The sequence below is a fragment of the Echinops telfairi genome, unplaced genomic scaffold (genome assembly GCF_000313985.2).
Source record: "Echinops telfairi isolate 266 unplaced genomic scaffold, ASM31398v2 ScPeMD7_5592;HRSCAF=6446, whole genome shotgun sequence".
Classification (NCBI taxonomy): domain Eukaryota; kingdom Metazoa; phylum Chordata; class Mammalia; order Afrosoricida; family Tenrecidae; genus Echinops; species Echinops telfairi.
In genome coordinates, this window is record NW_022109491.1 from 50071148 (window position 1) to 50091912 (window position 20765).

The following is a 20765-nucleotide window of genomic DNA, read 5'->3' on the forward strand; positions in this document are numbered from 1 at the left end:
AGCTGCCGGCCGCGCGGTGCCGTCTGCGGTGTGTGGCGCCGGAGTGCCCGGTTGGAGCCGGTGTGTGGGCCCCGGAGACGTCGTTGCAAACGGCATGCCCTTGGAAATGAACGTCTTCTCCCGGGGAAAGCGACCGGGGGCGGCGGCGGGACAGGTCCAGCGGAGGCCTCGGGCATTGACTAGGGCTGTTGGGGAGTAAGACCGGGGTCCTTCGAGAAACTCGACTCATGGAGGTGGCGGCCAGAATGCTACTTAATGACTGCGAGAAAGAGGACTTCTATCCGGCCGGAAATACCTTTGTCGCCGTCTTCTGTGCCTTCTTTCCCTCGGGTCAGGCAAATGGGGAATAGTGCTTGGAAAGCGCTCTGTTGATTCACCCCGAGGAATCCTCACCCTGCGTGCAGCGGACGTTCTGCAGAGGCCGCTGGCAGCGGCTGGGGCAAGCAGAGGATGGTGGCGAGTGTAGGCATCGCGTCTCCCGAGGGTGGACCTGCATTCAGTGACAGCTCCTTGGCTAACTTCCATTCCCCAATATATAGTTCTTAGAATTTTCACACAGTTAACTGTTGTCTGCTTCAGGTGAATTGCGCAAACCTCTTATGTATTATTTTGATAGTTGAACTCTCAGAGGAAGCCTTATGTCCTTTGTTTTTCGTGTTTTGGGGACAGATGGTTTCAGTGTGCCAGCTTTTGGCATAGTGGCTGCGCTGTGGTTGGGCTGTTAGCCGCAAGGTCAGCAGTTCGAACCACACGCCGCCCCATGGGGGCAGGCGGGACTCTCTACTCCGTGAAAAATTAGTCATGGAAACTCACAAACAAGGGCGGTTTGAGCCTATTGTAAAGGGTCACTATGAGCTGGCATTGACTCGTTGGCAGTGAAGCCCAGTGTCAAGAAAGGTGTGAAAAGCAGTGTGCGGACCTTTTCTGACTTTATCAGCTGCCCAATACCGATTTCTGTGAGGTTGAGGTCAGACATGCCTCCAGCCCTTCGACCTTCCTTACCACTTCTGACACTGATCATGCCCTCCATAGCACCCTCTGCTGCTCAGCCGGGTTCGATAATTCATTGCAAGGGCCAGACCACAGTCAAAATTGTGGGCTTTATTAAGGAAGTCAATAGGTTACAATTCAGGACCAGACATTCTCGATAGTTCTTCCTGCAGACAGGCGTCTCTCTGATCCTTGGGCAGCGCCTCAGAGTTCTTTTAGTGCTGTCACCACGTGACCAAAGGACACACCACTCCACCATAAGGCTCAGCCTGAAGGCCCTCAGCTCTTGTTCCTTTGGTTGCCACACCTGGCTTCCCAATTCAATACCTGGAGGCAGGTCATTTCTAACGTGATCGCTCTGCCTGAAGACACTGCTCTACTTGATTTGAGGCTTCCAGACCCATAGTTCTGGCTCATGCTCACTCTATTGGTTCTGTTGCTACCACTTCTCTGCCACTTCTGGTGTCACAACTTTCTGCCCCTGGATGGACATGCTTTAGTGTGCAGGCATCTTGGAGTCTAAAGGACACTCCACTGTGGCTCTTCTTTCTTGATGTCAGTAAGATACCCCCCTTCCTGCTTATGAGATGGTTCATTTTATATCCAGGTGGCTGGCAAAATTGAACATTAGAGTCCCCAAATTTTAAAATCACAATTAACCTTGTTAACAGTCACTCGAAACGGAATCATAATCCATGAGCATCTTCCTCCACCTTCTCTTACTCAGTCCCAACAGGAAAAAGTTGTTGGGTGGGAGTTATACAGTGATGGATAGAAGAGCTGTATGAAATAATTCACTCAACCACACCCAAGCACAGGGGCATGGGTGGGACTTTGTTTTCCAGTGATGTTAAGTTCAGCTGTAGGCATGTTCAATTTAAGATGGCATGGAAGATCTGGCTGCAGGTGTTTAAAGGGAAGGTGGGTACTTTGATGGGCGAGGAGTTAACTGAAAATGACCATAGAAGAGGAAGATAGAGCCAAGAGCAGAATGTTAGGACTGAATCTTTTAGAGAAAGCACATATTCTGGGAAGCTGCCCAGAGAGTGCAATCATCAAAGCAGAAGAAATGACCCAAGATAGTTACTACCACAGAAGCCCATGAGAAGAGACTTCTGAAGGGCAATGGTGCTTAATGCTAGGGAAAGTCAAGGAAATAAAGGTGGTTCTTGGCATTTGACAAGGTTGCAAGGAAGGTGTAATGAGCAGTTTCACCTTGTGAGCTCACACCCAGTTTGAACCAGACCCAGGTTCAAACTTCAGCATAACCTCGTTATTTGCTCATCTGTACAGTGTGGGTAATAACACCACCCATGCCGTGTACCTGGAGTCTCAGGCACTACTGCAAGAGTTTTCCATGTTTGTACTTCTAACCCTCCCAGCAGCCTGTGGCATTCTTCAGAGGAGGAAAGTGAGGTACTGGGAAGTTAAGTGACTTGCTCCAGGTATTTATTGACTTGTAAAAGCTGTGGAATCTGCATTATACAGTAGTGTAATGGTAATTCAAATGATAATGTTTTAGAGATGCCAGAAGTAGTTGGTTGTTTTTAAAGGTAGCATTGATTCTCTCAGACAGTGGCAGCCATGGGTTTTCTGATCAAGACATTATTTTTGCCATAATACTGTTGCATTTTTGGGTTCATGTAAGCAAATTAGAAAATGATCTTGATAAGCAGGTTACTGTTTTAATGTATGTCATTGATGTTCATGTATACTTATCATTAGGAGAAATCTTGGTAATACTTTATTTTTTTTAGGTAAATATTATCTTATGAATGTATATAGGATTTCTCTGCAGAAATCTCTAAAGGTGAAATGTGATTTGAATTTCTACATGAGGAAAACCTGGTTGATTAATGCTAGGGAAAGTCAGTATTTCCCTGAAGAACAAAAAATTCATGGATTTTAGTTCTTTTACTTCAGTGGTTGTTCACACATGAAATTATTTTTGTTTCATTTCAAAGCTGATTTTAGAAAGAAGAAAGATGGAAAGTGGGGCAGTTCTGCTGGAATCCAAGTCCTCCCCATTTAACCTTTTGAATGAAATGCACCAGTTACGTCTCCTGGGCCACTTGTGTGATGTGACAGTTAGCGTGGAGTACCAAGGTGTCCGCGAAGAATTTATGGCTCATAAAGCAGTGCTGGCAGCCACCAGCAAGTTTTTTAAGGAAAGGTTTCTTAATGAAAATACCGTGGATGGCACAAGGACTAATGTCTACTTGAGTGAGGTACAAGTGGTTGACTTCGCTTCATTTCTTGAGTTTGTCTATACTGCAAAGGTACAAGTAGAAGAAGATCGGGTGCAGCGAATGTTGGAAATGGCTGAAAAGCTAAAATGCTTGGACCTATCAGAAACTTGTTTCCAATTAAAGAAACAGATGTTAGAATCTGTACTTTTGGAGTTGCAGAATTTCTCAGAGTCCCAGGAAGAGGAAATGAGCAGTGGCTCCCAAGTCAGTGTTCCTGCCTGTAGGGCAGATGTAGCCGTGGATGGTTCTCTTTCCAATGGCTTTGTGGATGGTTCAGATTGCAGCGTAGAGAGAATCAGCAACGGCATGCTGCCAGACTTGCCAACAAAGAAATTCAAGGAGAAACTAGATAAGAAAAAAGATGTAGTTAAACCCCCCTACCCCAAAATCAGAAGAGCCAGTGGAAGACTGGCGGGAAGAAAAGTATTTGTGGAAATCCCTAAAAAGAAATATACACGACGGTTCCTAGAGGAGCAAAGTAGTGCCCAGGATGATGTGGGGGACTACAAATGTGCCCACGACCAAAGCCCAGACAATGAGGGAGTAGAGATGGGACCAGTTACAATAGGTGTGAGTCCCAAAACAGAGAACTGTAATTCGGGTGTTGATTTGGAGGAAATGATGCCAAAAGCAGGGGAGGAGGAGGAGGAAGAGGAGGAGGAGGAGGAGGATGACAATGAAGGGGATAAGAAGAGTAACTTTAAGTGTACCACCTGTGAAAAAGCATTTTTATATGAGAAGAGCTTCCTGAAGCACATCAAGCACCACCATGGAGTCGCTGCGGAGGTGGTTTACCGCTGTGACACCTGCAGCCAGACCTTTGCCAACCGCTGCAACCTGAAGAGCCATCAGCGCCACGTGCACAGCAGCGAGCGCCACTTCCCGTGTGAGCTCTGTGGGAAGAAGTTCAAACGGAAGAAGGACGTCAAGAGGCACGTCCTGCAGGTCCATGAGGGTGGTAGGGAGCGGCACCTATGCCAGCAGTGCGGCAAGGGCTTGAGCTCCAAGACGGCCCTGCGGGTCCATGAACGCACCCACACTGGCGACAAGCCCTATGGCTGCACTGAGTGCGAGGCCAAGTTCTCTCAGCTTTCTGCACTGAAGACCCACATGAGGTACGTACGGGTGGTCTCACTCCTACACTGGAGTGTTGTGGGAAATAGCAGACCCTCTGCAGCTAATTTGCAGAATGCGGCTTGTTTGTTTCCTGGGATTTTCTTTTCTTAAAAGGCATTGTTGCGGGTTAGGAGGACTCTATCTCCCAAGTGTTCACATCTTAACTTGTCCCTTTGATAGAGGTAGGTGACAATTTTGAGAGAACGTCCAATTCTCTTTCTGGGTAGAGAAGTGATGAGAGATTCTTCTTCAACTTTTTGAAAATTTTCTAGTACTTCCACAGGCTTCGGGCCAAAGGAGGCCCGCCTTTCCCCTTCTCCTTTCCATGGTAATAGCACAGAATCCTGGATGAAGAACTGAGCTTCCTGCTCCGTGGGGGGCTGCTGAGCATGCCAAGCCCCGTTGACAGTTCTGGGCTGGCAGGGACTCCACATTTCCCCACTAGCCTGCGCTGCTTCCAGTTCTGTCTCCAAACTGGAGGAAGACTTGGAGTCAGTTCCCTTTATTTCTCGTTCCCTGACTCCTCACGGAGAACTTAGGTTCCCTGACCATGTTGGTTCAGAACACCCATGGAAGGTCCCTGAGATTTAAGGCATATCCAGGTCTTAGGAAACATCTACGGTTTTATATTCTTTGTGCTTAGAAAGTGTCATTGGATGGTCTAGACTCCAGGGCAGAGTGTTTTCTTTCTGTCAATTTGTTTCTGAACTGTAGGTGACGAGTGGTCAGTTTTTAAGTAGGTTTCTGTATAATTCTCAGTATTTATCACTGAGAACAGATAATTCTCAGTTGTTTCTACTCTATTCTAGATCTGTCCTCACACCTGAGCCAGTCTTTGATGTTCATTGTCTTACTCTATATACTATTGTTTAAAATACTTGCTTAGGAAAGTCTCAGTAAATCCTGATTGGATACTACTTTATAATAGTTATGAAATTAGAATCCTTCATATTTAATCCCTAGAAACCAGGTTTCTTCAATGTTTTGAAAGCAATCTCTCTAGACCAATTACATAATTAGGAAATGATAGTAAAATTTTTGATCAAGTCCTTTGTCAGCAATACTTCTTAAGGTGTCTGTTGTTGGTTTTTCTGAATGAGGAAATTAGACAGTGCTATGCAGTATTCTACGAACCATGTAAAGACATGTGCTCTACCTATGCCTTATGAGTAACAGGCATCTAAATCGATGGAGATGAACATTGTGTGGCTTACAGAGAATGGACCAATCTGTTGGCCTTGTTTTTGAGATTCGTTTTGGGATGGTTGTTACGGGGCTCTTTTCCTTTCACTTCTATCATTCTCCTTAGGCCTCTTGGAGTAAACTATTTTTCAGGCCAGCACAGAATTTGTATTGCAAAGTGAGGTTTGAAATACATCCTAAGTTATCATCTGAATGTTGTAATTTCAGAATTCATACAGGGGAAAAACCTTTTGTCTGTGATGAATGTGGTGCAAGATTCACTCAGAACCACATGCTGATTTATCATAAAAGGTGTCACACAGGTAAATAAATACTCGTGCTGTTGTGATTGAATGTCTTTTTTAGTAGAAGGAAATTGCAATTTATTTAGAAGTTGGCATCCATCAAAGTGGTACAGGCTAAAGTCATGAGCTAGCCTTTTCATCTATGAAACAAAGCAAACATAGCTAAAAATATGCCATGGTATTCAGTGCTGGTGAGCTTGTGATGATGACCTTTATATCATGGGACAGTATGAGTCAGTCTATGACTCTTTGGGAAGTTATTTTGTGGGTCTTATGTATGAAAGATGAACACACAAAAAAATAAAGATATGGGAAAAGCTATGCTTATTGGCTACTTGCTATTTTTAACAACAAAGAACTGGAAATAATCAAACTGTGCAACCATAAGTGTAGTTTAGTAAATTCTGGTAAACCACCCACCAGCATATGGCCCTGCTGTTTGGAGTAATGCTTCAGGATGCCTGTGCTAGGATGTTGACTTTCAAAATGCAGTTATGCAGTTATTCCCAAAAAGCTGGAAAATCTGCACATAAAAAACTAGAAGAAAATAATTCATTATTGAAGCATTAAGGTAGTGAGAGTCTCACTTGTTTTCTAAAGGTTTAATGATATTTTATGGGAGGCAGAAAAATTAAGTTGGCTTTATTACTGATTCAGCACAGTAACCCTGAGATTTAGAACCTTGTTGCATATTATAGGAATATATGAAGCCTAACTATTGTATACTGTGATTCTTGTCCTAATGCAGTACTTTCTCCTTAAATTTCATTATTTATCTCTAAGCACTTTCATATGTGCAAGTTCAAATGCAGTTGGAACAAAGATGAGGAGGCATTTACTGATGTGAAAGTGAACAGAGTTGTTATCTGATGGTAGTTGGGGGTTCATAGAAGACCAGATGGAAGGATTAAGTCAAAATTTGCCATTTGATGAGAATTTTAATAGATTCAGATATTTTATTAAAACAAATATTTGTATTTTTATGAAATGAAAAAAACTGACATAACTTTCTTGCCTGTAATCCAATAGTTACTACTCTATAGAAAAGTTATGTAAACATAACCACTATAAACTTCTCTCCTTCAAGAGGGGTTTTTATTTTGACAAAGATTTGTGGAAGTGTTTTTAAAAATAAATGCAACAATTCCACCAAAATGGAGGTATAAAATGACTTTCTTGATTGGAATGACTAAATTTTCAAAATGGCAAGCTAACTAAATTTTAACCTAGTGAACTCTTTCAAGGGACTTTAAAGTGTACTTCACACAAAATTTTAGCAAGTACCAGGGCACTGAATGGAGTTTTTATGATAGGTTTAACTAAAACTTAAAAGGAGCCATTGCTAGGGCCCTTTGAGGAATGCTTATAAGTTAAGTGTGAGGACCCAATTACTCTTCCCTTGGGTTTCCATCACTGTTACTGTTTCTAACTGTTTTCTTTTTCTATTTTTTTAAACATAGGTGAAAGACCTTTTATGTGTGAAACCTGTGGCAAGAGTTTTGCTTCTAAGGAGTATTTAAAACATCACAATAGAATCCATACTGGATCCAAACCCTTTAAATGTGAAGTGTGTTTCAGGACCTTTGCCCAGCGGAACTCACTGTATCAGCACATTAAAGTTCACACAGGTACAGTGGGATGCAGTCACAGATAAAAGTTAAGTTTGGCAGCAAAAAATACCACTAAGTTTTAGCAATAGAATGTTACTTGAAATTAAGCTTTAGGTGAGAACTTTAGCCAATTTGGATATGTTTTAAGAACTTTTATATTTTTTAACTTTGGAGGCGCATTTCTGGCTCTGAGAAATAAAACCACTTAACCTGTGCAAATGGGAGAAGACAAAAATGTCTTGCCTACTTGGAGTTTTTACTGAGAAGCATAGTATACAGGTGGAATGAATGTGGATATGTGAGCATTTTAACAATTTTCAGGTTGGAAACAGGAATAATAATCTATATATGCAATACATATATAAGTACATATATATGCACTCAAATTCAGTCCCGTGATAGAGAACTGGCATTAAAAAAAAATTACCCCATTACTGTAGATAATAGATGATAACTTCTATAAATACCTGCTGAAGTAGGGATTTTGTCCCTTGTTTGGTACAGGCCATAACTGTTGATACAGGAATTGCAGATTTGACCCTTGAGCTGTTGTTCAGAATAGCCTACAGAAAAGAATGCTGAAGCTTTGCGGTGGTTTGAAAATAGCATTATTCCAGAATGTATTCAGAATGAAATATAGTAGGCTAAAGAGACCATCGACTATGGTAGTTTTCTTCTCTTCCTGTCCCAGGGGAACGTCCCTACTGTTGTGATCAGTGTGGTAAGCAGTTCACCCAGCTCAACGCTCTCCAACGTCACCATCGAATTCACACCGGAGAGAAGCCATTCATGTGTAATGCGTGTGGGCGGACTTTCACGGACAAGTCCACTCTCCGGCGGCACACCTCAGTAAGCATGACATACTTAAAAATGAAAAACTTGGACATGAAATACAAAGAACAGTTATAAGGGTTTTTGTCATCATTCCAGAAAGGTTAGAGATGACAACAGCTATTTCTCCTCAGATTTTCTCTACAGTGAGTGCGTTCATAGGGGCAATGACGTAAAGAATGGAGCCTCAGGGCTCAAGGTAAAAAAGTCTACAAGTACTACCTCCTAATTAATGATGGTGTAGGAAAGATACTTGACAGTGGAAGAAGATGCTGCTGGAATAGAAATCAAATTTAAGTTGACAAGACTGTTTCTCTTTTCAAATGCACTTGTTTAACAAAAATTTTAATCTATACTTGTTAATAAGAATCTGTGAATTTTGTGTTTGATTTGTAGATACATGATAAGAATACTCCATGGAAGTCTTTCCTTATTATTGTAGATGGCTCACCCAAGAATGACGATGGGCACAAGACTGAACAGCCTGATGAAGAATATGGGTCATCTAAAATCTCAGATAAATTGCTGTCCTTTACAGAAAATGGCCATTTTCATAACCTGACCCCAGTCCAAAGCAGTGTGTCTGTTGTGCATGAGAACAGATCAGCAGATATGGCCAGCAAGCCAGATGATTCCGCGGTGTCTCAGGACTCTTTGCTTGGCACCACCACCAATGAGCTCGGTGAACTGACGCCACAGACTACTGCGATGCCCCCCCAGCTTCACCCTCTGACCAACATGGAGTAAGAGCTTGAAGTTACATGTCAGGCAGGTCTCATACATCTTTGAGTGTGGCAACTACACTCAAGGTGATGTCAGGGTGAGCTTAGAAAGAAGAGTCCACAAGCAGAGAATGATGTGTGTAAGAATGATGCCGATTTTTCCGTTAACTTTGTCAAAACATCCTTAAAATTTTCCCTTAAATCCTGATCTAATGGACTGTGATACGAGTGGTATAAGCCCCAATAAAATGGTTTAAAAAAAAAAGCCTGATCTATATGATCTCTGCTACACGTTATCAACAAAAAAGGCAGTTAACATAACTTCATCTGATTCTACAATAGGCTGTATGCATTGATCATTTTAATGTTTGCCTATCTTAATATTGTTGAAGTTTGGATATTATAGCAAGCATTATACAACTCATGAAATTGCTACTAACAGTCTCCCAAGTCTCAAACTCATAAACTTCAGTAAGGGTTTCTGATACTTCTATACTCTTCCTACCAAGTCTGAGTCCAGGCTGAAATCCAACTGGGGCTATGGATCCTCACGTGTTTCTTTCGTGTCAAATAGAGGCAAATCTGATCTGCTCTGGAAGCCCTTAGCTGGAACTAAGGAATTACTGTATTCATTCCCTTCCTGTTTGTAGACACGAGAAAAAGAATGACAACTGAACATACAACAGCTCAGTCTAACCTTTTAATTCATATCACATCTGTGCAAGGAAATTTGTCATAGTCGAGCTTTGTAATGAGATGTGGCTGTTCAGTTTCATTCCCAAAAATCTGATTAGGTAAAAGCTATCCTACCAAAGAGGCTATGAACAAAACACTGTAACTTTTGTAGTTGTGGAAAATTAGTGGAGAGGCTAATTTAGGCTAATTTAAATGATATGTAGTCATTTTAATCACAATTGAAAAATGAGGTGAAAATCTTAAGTGCATGTAGTAGTAGTTTTGCTAGGTTTTTCCTGAATTAGTTTCTGTAATTTCCAGAGACCCAGACCTCATTTGATTGCAACATGAAAGTAATTACCATGTATTTATGGAAGCATGCAAGAATACAGTAAAAGGGACCAAAAAAAAAAAAGCAAGCCTTGGCACATTCATCTTCCATTATACCTTAAGAGTGGTTGATTGTGAAGAACCAGTGATATTTGTCTTAAATGCTCCTTTGGCTATTTCTTGCGGAACATATTGCTTAAAATAAACTCACAATGAAAATATAATTCTGCTATATTTTCTACGCATGGTTTTTGGTTCAGGTGACTTGGATTTGGCCATGTGCTTGTATGTGCTTTAATTCACAGGTAACTCAAAACATTAAGAAAACCTTGAAGGAATAGATTTTGCTAATTGTTTCTTCCCTCCTACATTTTAATATATTAAACTTGCTGTGAAAATGATTTCATTGTATCCTTACTTTTTAGGATGGAAGCTAGTGGGGGAAGATTTTTTCCTAAGTGCATATTTTTTTTAACTTGTAATCTTTCAAAGTAAACCAAGGACAAGCTGTTTCAGGCACTGGTAACATGTTTTATACCTGCTCTTGAAGACTACAAATTCAATTCTGAGGTACTGTACAGAACAAAATATATCACACTGTGGCAAACAATTTTATTCTTCAAGAAGAATGAATTTGCCCAGCTGATGTACTATTTTATGGGGTAAAGTCATCTTGATGAGAAGGAATTTAAACAATAGATTATTTTGTTACCTACTCGAATCAATTTTGTCTTAAAATGATTTCTTTAGAAGTTCTACAAAAAATTGTCCTAATAAATGTTTGTTTTATAAAAATAGTTTCACAATTCTAATTTTATTTGTTACTAGGATTTAATATCTGTAGAATAAAATTCTTTGAGACAAGTATAATTTAAATGTATTTCTCGCAATGACCTGGATTTCCATTTAGATGTGGAGGACTAAAGGACGAGTAAAACTGATCTGTTTACAGAGAAAGAATGAGTGTAACTCGATACTACCAAGTATCTAAGTGGTTATGTTCCGCTTCTGCCAGTATTTAGGATGATATTAAAGTGTGTGTCAAACAGACTTCTTTAATTATATGCATTTCTCTGTCCCTTTCCCAGGAGGATAAGGCTGTCCACAAGAGCAGAACTGCCCCTGCAGGATCCCGAGACTAACTCTTTGGGGAGTAGAAAGCTCCATCTTTCTCTTTGGAGCAGGCTGGTGGTTTTGAATTGTTGATCTTACGGATCACATCCCAACTTGTAACCACTACGCCACGAAGGCATCCAGAAATCTTGTAGTAGACGATTAGAGAACTATCGGGGCATTTCCAGATTCTTTTCCCAAGGAAGCCATATTGAATGAGAGCAAAGAACCCATTAGTTCCAAATCTCTGATAAGGGAAGTGGTATGCTGTGTGCCAGCATACCACTGTTCCCAAAGCGTCAAGAAAGGATACCTACAAACTTACGTGGTGGCTTCCAACCATTTGTTTGAAATATTCTTAGCCCAAACTCCAAAGAGCCCAGGTAGCTTTTAACCTAATATTATTACTGTGTAGGGTTTGATAAAATAGGCTGTGTAGTGGGGAAGACCTTTTATTAAAGGTGATATTAATAAAAATGATTTTGCTGTAGGTGATTATCAAGACAAATTCGAGTCTAAATTGTAATTTAATCTGAAACTGTCAAATGTTACACTTTGTCACATTAGGAAGTTTACTTTTGAAAAAACTAAATGAGTGTCTGGCTACTTAGCTGTTGATGATGTTATTCGCGTCAATCGGAAATATCACTATTAAATTGGAAGGGGAGGCACTTGTGCAAAGAGCCATTTGTCCATGTCACTAGACAAGGGTAGCTGTGAATTAAGAATTGTCAACTGGTTCTGATGGGGCAGAGCACCCTACAAGTATGAATCAGGATCATCTAGCAGTGTCACTGCAACTGAGCCACAGAAGCCACCCACTTAGCTTTGCCACCCTATCAAGGAACTATCTTTTTTAAATTGTTTTATTAGGGGCTCATATGACTCATCACAATCCATACATCCATCAATTGTGTAAAGCACATTTGTACACTCATTGCACTCATCATTCCCAAAACATTTGCTCTCCACTTAAGCCCCCCCGCATCAGGTCCTCATTTTCCCCCCCTCCCTCCCCACTTCCCCCTACCTCATGAGCCCTTGATAATTTATAAATTGTTTATTTTGTCATATCCTGTCTTGTCGACAGCTCCTTTTACCCACTTTTCTGTTGTCCGTCCCCCAGGGAGGAGGTCACATATAGATCCTTGTAATCGGTTCCCTCTTTCCAACCCACTCTCCCAGTATTGCCATTCGCACCACTGGTCGTGAAGGGATCATCTGCCAAGGCACTATCTTATCAAGACTGGAAACCAGGCTTTTCTCTCAGAAAACACTGATTCTGAAAATAGAAGTTTAACTGATAAAAACTTTCATTGATCAATAATGTATCAGCATTCCCAAGTGAGAATGGCCTCTTCTATACTATTTCTTAAAATCTGCTTTAATTAACCTTAAGTTTTCCTCAATCTACAATACTCTTGCTAAACCATTGGTATCTTAGGAAAACCCAGCCTACACAATCCTTACCTCTTCCTCCTAGAAGTTCATGCCTGAGTGGCTAGTGAACTTGACCTTTTCTAGGGCATCTGCCTTGTTCCATGCACTGAACTAGAAGAAATACATGACAGTCAAGTGGCGTGTTTTGGGGCAGAGTGTGGTACTTAGTTCTTTCTTTACGTACCCAACTTCCTCAGAGACAGTCCTAAAGGGTTCAAGCAAGATTCCTTCATGGAAGCAGCAAGATGGGACTAGAATATAAGGTTTGCACAGTGATTATATACATCGAATAGAAAACATCAGACTATATAACCAGGGTGTTCTCATAAACCCTCAATGCCTGAAAGTTAATTATAGCACCCTGAAATTGATCAAGATATTGATTGAGGTATTTGTATACTCAAACCAATATTCAAATGGTCACAAAGCCTAGAAAAGAACAATACCCATTGTCTTAAACTTAATTAGCACAAAGTCAAGAAAAAGAAGCCATTCTTGGTTTGTGTAAAGTTAGCTAGGAAAAGCTAGTCAAAATATTTTTCATAATTTCCACTTTATTTACCATACAGGTTCACAAAGAACATAAATATTCTTTCTGCTAAGGTAGATTTATCATTACATGTTAGTTTTCATAATTAATCCTCTGGGATCATTGGGAAAGAGAACACCAGCAGAGACTGATTTGGGAGTTCACAAGGCGAAAATGTAACAGTTCACAACACAGGTGGGTAAGTTACAGGTGACATGCTGTGCTGCCAAGTCCTCAAAAGAAAGTCACAATTGTTTGCATTTGGGCAGTTTAAATACACAATATCAGAAGAAACAATAACTGCTTAAGGGCTAATGCATATACTTTGGTTACAGTGATACCAACACCTATGGCCACAGTTGTGCAAAAATACTGTTTTTTTTTTTTAAATCATTGGAAGAACGCAGAATGCAAGCTATTAAAAATGTTGCCACAAAAAGCGAGCTTTCCTGTAAGAAATTTTAACTATGAACTAGCCCCAGGTTTACGAAAATACAAGAAAATAGCATCCATCATTGCTTTGTCCATAAATTGCATTCTATAAATCTTGAAAACCTAACTTGTAGGCATTGTAAAAGAAACAGTATTTCAATGATCAATCAAGTATTTTTTCATACTGCTACTTGGCCTTTTCTCTCATCTGCCATTAATCTTGTTTAGCCATTGCATTTTTTTTACTATTTTCATGTGAAATATTAAAAATAAAAATTCTTAACCCAGGCACAGATCCTAGTGTCTATTTCAATACAGTAACTGATTGACAATAAAACTTTACAGATACTAATTTACAAAGTCATACCTTTTCTTTAGCCAGGGTCTGTTAGGGGATGATGAGGAAATTGCCTTGAAAGATCATTTGTTTATTTTAGTCAGGTTGGAAGATTATTAAGTGGAAACAAGCTACTGCCTCAGGATGAAACAAGCACACAACCTGGCTAGTGTTTAGATGTTTTCACCATAGGGAACAGACTTAGAACCAGAAGAAATAAGCTACAAACCACTTCCAAATTTCCAATTCCCAAATTTAGCTAGCTGGTTGGAAGAGCAACCAGGAAAATCAGGAATAGCAATAAGAACCTGCATTTTTCTCTAATCTTTTTCATAAAGGACTCCATGGGGAAGTAAAGGTGCAAAATTTACCTAATCTGATGATCCACTTTCATTTTAAGAAGTAATGTTACTGATGATCATATTCAGCACTCACATAGCTTCTGACCCATCCCATCCATCCCCACCTGACACTGATATCACTGAGCTTTCTGCTCCACCATCTATCTTGCACAGAGTACCACCGTAAAGATGTCAGGGACTCCTGCTGGCATCATCTGATGCAGAACACTCCACCATCTGGCCTCAGCTAGCTCTTTTCCACTGTTTGTGCTTTAATCCTTCACCCTAAGATTGACCAACTCACTGAAGCCTTTTTAGATCTGACCTTAGTCCAGGCACATCTACTCTATCTGAAAAATACAGTCCTACCCAAGTCTGTAGAACGAAATCCCAAAACAAAAATAGCATTCAAATACTAGTAATGTCCACAACATAGGACATTTCACTGTCACCAATGACAGCAGCACAATTTAGAAAGCACAATAGGCTATGCTGGTAACAAATGCATCATCAAGTGCAAATCTTTTAAGCATAAAAATATGCACAAGATATTTTGGAAACAAGATCATTTCTAAACTAGACAATCCACACACAGCATTAATACCCACTGCCATCGAGTCTATTCTGATGCACTAATCCAACGTAGGGTTCCCAGACTGTGCATCTGACGAGAGCACATGCTCTCGTCTTGTTCCTGCAGAACAGCTGGGGTTTTGACCTTAAGGTTAGCATTCATTGACCTTGTGGTTAGCAGCCCAATGTTTAACCCACAAGGCCACGAGGACTTCCTATACCACCATTAAGGAGTAGGATAAAATTCTTTAACCAAGAGAATATTTGCTATTTTAATAAAAATAAGCAGGGCAGAGTTCAAATGCACACAATAACACAGCTAACAGAAAAAGTATGCCCCTTAGAAGCAAATTAGGGTTCTTGCCCATCTCAGCATATAATTAATCCAGTACTAGATTTATCCCCACCTAAGCACATCAGGTTAAATAAACAGATATAATTATTTACATACATTCTCAAGCTTTGACATAATCTAGTCAGTCCTGACTGGCACAGAAGATATTAAGTTGTCCCTTGGTATGCATGTGGGTTTTGGTTTGAGGATCCTCCCTTACCCCCACAATCCCAATACCAAAACCCACATAAAGATGCTTCAACAAGTTCATGGAAAAATGGAATTGAAAAGATAATGGACTTTTCCCATAAACTTTGTGAAGTCTGCTCATCTAAAATACACTTTTATATACTAACCTACAGATATTCTCCTAATACTTTAAATCGTCCCTATATTACTTATGCTACCCAATAAAATATGAATAGCATTTTATGTTCCCTCTTAGCTTCTTAGGGCTTGCTCTGATCACTTAATTTCTTTGTAGGTGCCTTTGGGGGTGGTATTTTTTGATGATTGGTTAGTTGAATTTAAAGATGCAGAACCCAAAGATACAGAAGGTTCATTGTATATCAACATGGGAAAATGCTTGACATGGGAAAACCAGGAGAAAAGTCTGACAAAATACCTTTATAAGAATATAAAGGAAAAAAAAGATTATAAAGAAAGTGATTCCCAACTTAAATCACTTATTTCCAACTAAAGAAGGGACAAGGAAAATTAATCTCTTGTAGACTTTTTTCTGTGTGTGTGTAAGTACTTGTCAGTTAGATCCTCCCTGACACTAATACACATAAGCGAGTACTGTCAGGATGCTCCCTTCCTGACAGTGTGAATGTTGACAACAGAGTGAAGCAGTACTGAATGTTTGCCATGCACATGATAGCATACACAACAATATAAAAAGCACTGGAACTTGTCACTAGCACCATCAAAATAGTCACAGGATACCAAAAATATAAACAATTCCTAATGAAAGTTATAAACTCATTCGTAATAACTGTCCTAAGCAAGCACATATATTTAGTGAACACATCATGATGCTAGTATATAGAGAATATACAAAGCATATAGTAAAACAATTATGCTGGGTACTCAAGTCCAAGAAAAAAAGACCATAAAAAAGTGACAAAATTAAATATGGGCTATGTACATAGCAAAATAATAGGAGTTTAAGATGATGAAGTAGTTTTCAGAAAATCCAGGGGCTCTGGCAAGCATGAATTACACGTCATATCCATAAATCACCATTACACAGACATAGTGACCACAAATAATATACAGATCATTTAGTTCTTATGCAACAAAATTAAGCCATGACATAAGCATCCAATAAAGAATACTTGGCCTTACGACAAAAATAAGTAAGAGTTAGCTACATGCCACAAATATATAAACATTTCATTTTAGGTCTCCGTCTCCTTCTCCATCTCCTTGGATGGATTTTTTGATACGAAGCAACATGGTAGTAAGCCACTGATCCAAGCGAGATATTGAGTCAAACTCCTTTACCTAGTTTAAAGGAAAGATGAATAAAAATTATTACCTGGAAACAAAACCAAAATATTAAACAATAATACCACCAGGTTTCTTCAGGAGAAATTGTTCACCCCAGTTTATAACTCCTTCATTAAAATGTTGCAATATTTCGTTCCTCTGTGCATTTTTTGTTTGTGCTAGTGACAAGTTTCAGTGCTTTTGCATGAAGAAAAGTTCTAATAGCCTTTATAACTGGTAGCAGAATATATTTAATGTGACAAATAAAATTAGACATCATAGTTAGGATTATACAGGACCATAGAAGATTTATTTGAATGGGCTTCAAAGAGTTCATAGCACAATGGAATGAAAAGATAATGGCTTTCAACACAAACTTTTGATGCCCCTTGTAGTCCTCTAGTGCAATATTAGGAGGTGTGAAAATAGAATTCTAATACACTTCAATGTCTTACTGAGTGAGATGTAGTCGATTAATCCTTCTAGCCATAATTCCTTATTTGTAATTCAAAACAATGTCTGTAGCTGTAATCCCAATTTTGGAGGGGTTCTCTGCTCTACTACTGGACTGGATTAAAATGGAATCGAGTCCTGACCATAGAAGAGGGGGGGGCTGACTGAGTCACATGCTTTGTTTCCTTGGAGGTATGGTCTGCTGAACGACAAAAACCACACCTCCGTCCCAGCCATTCCTCTGTGCATATGAGCCATCTCACACCGAGAGAAAACTCAGGACGCTCAAGAGCTCTGTCGTTAATGGCTGCGGCTGAGAACAGAGCCTGTAGCGCAGAAACTACAGAGCAAAGCAAAAGAGCCTGTCATAACGCAGAGGCGGAAGCAAGGAAACCCAGAGCGCGAACAGAAGAGCAGTGCTGACTTTACGCTGCCTTGCGGCGGAGCAACAGGCAGCTTCTCGGTATATGGCGGCAAAGTCCAAGAGACTATGTGGCTAAGCGGCTATGGACCAGAGAGAGACTTGGCTCTCCTGGCTGCAAATTATTGCTACTGACAAATGACTGCATCCTTACTGTTTTCTGATCCTGACCCGTCAACTCCCCTAAGAAAGTGAGTCTTTTTAGTGACTCCGTGAGGCCATTGCACAGATAATAGTGTGGTGTGGGAGGAACAGCTGGTGTCAGAGCAATTCAAGAAGGATGACGTATGGAGGCACGTCTGACTCTGACCTCTTAGCAATAGAGAAGCCCAAAGAGATCAGAAATGCACAGTTATGTCCCCATCCCAGCAAAGCTCCCATGCCAGCTTTCTTCATTGAGGAATGCAATATTACAATAGTACAGTGGTTCACAACCTTCCTAATGCCACGTTCCTTTAATATAATTCTTCATGTGTGGTAACCCCCAACCATAAAATTATTTTTGTTGCTACTTTATAACTGTAAGTTTGCTACTGTTATGAATTGGGAGACCCCTGTGAAAGGGCTGTTCGACCCTTCAATGGGGTCACGACCCACAGCTTGAGAAGCACTGCAATAGTATGAAAATTGTTGGTGTCAAAAGTTAAATAGGAAAACATTCTTTTGCACTATTATCTCAAAGCCATATGAAGAAATTTACTTAGTGCTAAAAATAAGATAGCAAAAATTGGGAACCCAGAAAAATGAGTGTAAAAAAAATCTTTATTTTATGCTAATAACAGAAAACTCTGAGTGTTTAAGTTTTATTTAACTACCTTTAATTTACACTTATTTCTGTCAGATTATTTTCCAAAGAAATAAAAGTCAATTATAGTTATATGAGGTATTCTTAAAGTAGCCTCGCAATTAAATAATTTTAAGCTTATATCAAGAAATAAATCTCAAGTGATATAGTCTAATGGCTATAGTTTAATGGCTAATGGAACAGTCTAATTTTAATGGTTTGTAGGATGTATAAAAAAAAAATAGCGTGCAGAAATAACATTTAATGCAAGAATAATGTCAGATAAATGATCAGAATTATAAAAACTAAAAAGGTTAAGTTTTGGAATTGAAACTTTCCAAGTATGTATTATATCCCCAGAGCATAACTTACTGCTTCAGTGTAAGCTTCACTGTTTTGCTCTTCATGAGCTTCTAGAAGTTTCTATAAAATAAATAAAGAGAAAAATTAGTTTCATAGGCTAAAAAGTCCCATCTGTGAATAGATGCTTTCAACAACTTCAGTATCACATTAATTGATGTCATCAAGTATCACAAAATTGCGAAAACATTCAAATAAAAGTCAAGAATGACCCCAACTCATGGATTCGGCTTTTCAAATGGCCCGTTTCAGAACACAATCTTATGCTCCTGACTATACACCCATTCGTCACTTATTAACTTGATTAGGTTCCAAAGATGAGTTCATTAGACAAAAATCAGGATTAGTTAAAAATGGAAGGTGACAACATCAAACCACAAGATGAAAGATCACTGTAATATTGCAAAGCTGTCAACCCACTAAAAATCCAGACTTAAAACAAGGGGACGCAAAAACCACCACAGGAGACAGCATTACTCTTGTCTCACACTCTGGTGTTCTTGACTGCGAGACAAATATTGTTAATGTGAAAAATAGTTGTATAATAAATTGTTTACTGTTGTCATAAATGTTGACCAATGAGCTAGTCACTAAGTGAGAAGTAGGGGTAGTGGCATTTGAAGATTCATAATGCAAAAACAAAAGGTACCAGGTCCCATACACAAATTAACAGACTTTACACAAGTAAAATTTCACTAACTCCCCCAAACCCAAAATTTTTCCCCTAAAAATTCCAAAATTACTTACTTTCAATAATTTACATTCTCTTGAATCAGTAAATGCTGGAAACATTTCCTCATATTTCTCAAGAGCAAGCTAGGAAGAAAGCAATCTATTAAAGTCAGACTTACAGAATTAGGAAACAAAGCCTTTAATTTTATATTAACTTTAATTCGATTTATATTTATTTAATTTAAAGAAATTTGCTGCAAAACATATCAAAATCAATGCAAGAAATCTATTTATTTTGAATTTTAAATTTCAAGTAGGAATACATTTCTAAGCCATTTTTTCTAAGTTTCTTTGGAGAATTCAATGTGAACCTAATGTAATTCTCTTTTTTTTTTTTACTCAATGTAATTCTTAAAAACTCAAAGTGCCTCTCTTCTTTCATCCATGAAATGGAGAAAACTTCCTCTGTAACACTATGCAAAAAAATAAAATTCAGATCACTGCAAGAGCTTAAAGCAGCAGTTCTCAACCTGTGGGTCGCGACTCCTTTGGGGGTTGAATGACACTTTCACAGGGGTTGCCCAATTCATAACAGTAGCAAAATTACAGTTATGAAGTAGCAACAACAATAATTTTATGGTTGGGGGAATCACCACCACATGAGGACTGTATTACAGGGTCTCAGCATTCGGAAGGTTGAGAACCACTGGCTTAGAGGGAAGAGTAAAGTTTCTCTCAGTGCAATTTTGCTCTTCCAACTACAAGCAGATACTAGCGATGACAAGTTTGTCTAAGTCTTATCTCTTCAGTCCATTGCACATAGGGTAGATGTGATTCTTCAGCACTTAAGAACAACAAACCCAGCAGTTTGCTCTCACTGACATTATGCCATAAAGAGGCGGAGGTGTGGTAAACAACTGTGTGTGAACAGACACACAGTTCAATGTCAGGTTGACAAGGGCTGTGAGAAATCAAGCTGGTATTCTTCATGAGTGATATGTGTGTCTGTGTGCAGGGTCAGGATAGACGGACAGGAAAGTCTAACAGATAAGGGCATCTGAGCAGAAATATGATTAAAGTGAGGGAACAAGTCACAGAAAGATATGAGGAAAGAATTCTCCAGACAGAGAAGTAGAAGCACCAGTGCAAATACTGAGGTGAAAATAAATTTGGCATGTCTGGGAAACACAAAGCTACAGAATAGTGAGCAAGAGGAAGCTATATCCTACTATGCTAGGCCAAGGAGTTATGATTTTATTCCAAGTGCAATGGGAAATCCGCGAAGGTGAGGAAAGGGAAAGGCTGTCATAACATTTTAAAGCACCACTCTGGCTGTTGAGTGGAGAACGAAGGCTGAGTGAAGACCAGAATGAAAGAAAAATGCCCAGCCCAGAAGACACCGAAAAACAGTGTGCTACCAGGACTTCTAAACCTGCTAGAGATAGTGTAAAATTGTAAGACAGAGATGTAGT

At 39.6% G+C, this 20765-nt stretch overlaps 2 protein-coding genes across 4 annotated transcripts in view; one reads left to right on the top strand and one right to left on the bottom strand.

Moving 5' to 3' along the window:
* The first annotated feature begins 86 nt into the window (after window positions 1-86).
* GZF1 (GDNF inducible zinc finger protein 1) lies at window positions 87-10411 on the top strand. Of its 3 annotated transcripts, none has more exons than XM_045295345.1 (6): window positions 87-1911; window positions 2955-4354; window positions 5766-5860; window positions 7303-7470; window positions 8144-8301; window positions 8680-10411. In XM_045295345.1, the coding sequence occupies exons 1-6, from the start codon at window positions 1813-1815 to the stop codon at window positions 9028-9030; spliced, it is 2271 nt and encodes a 756-aa protein (XP_045151280.1). In that variant the 5' UTR covers window positions 87-1812; the 3' UTR covers window positions 9031-10411. The 3 variants fall into 3 exon arrangements, with proteins under 3 accessions (XP_045151280.1, XP_004717007.1, XP_045151281.1); XM_004716950.2 differs by having other exon boundaries at window positions 87-579; XM_045295346.1 differs by having other exon boundaries at window positions 8726-8933.
* A 2686-nt stretch (window positions 10412-13097) lies between these two features.
* Window positions 13098-20765, bottom strand: part of NAPB (NSF attachment protein beta) — a 61972-nt gene continuing 54304 nt past the window's right edge. Inside the window, 3 exon segments of the mRNA XM_045295255.1 lie at window positions 13098-16618; window positions 18634-18684; window positions 19369-19467. Coding sequence (XP_045151190.1) covers window positions 16508-16618; window positions 18634-18684; window positions 19369-19467 — 261 coding nt within the window. The 3' untranslated portion in view covers window positions 13098-16507.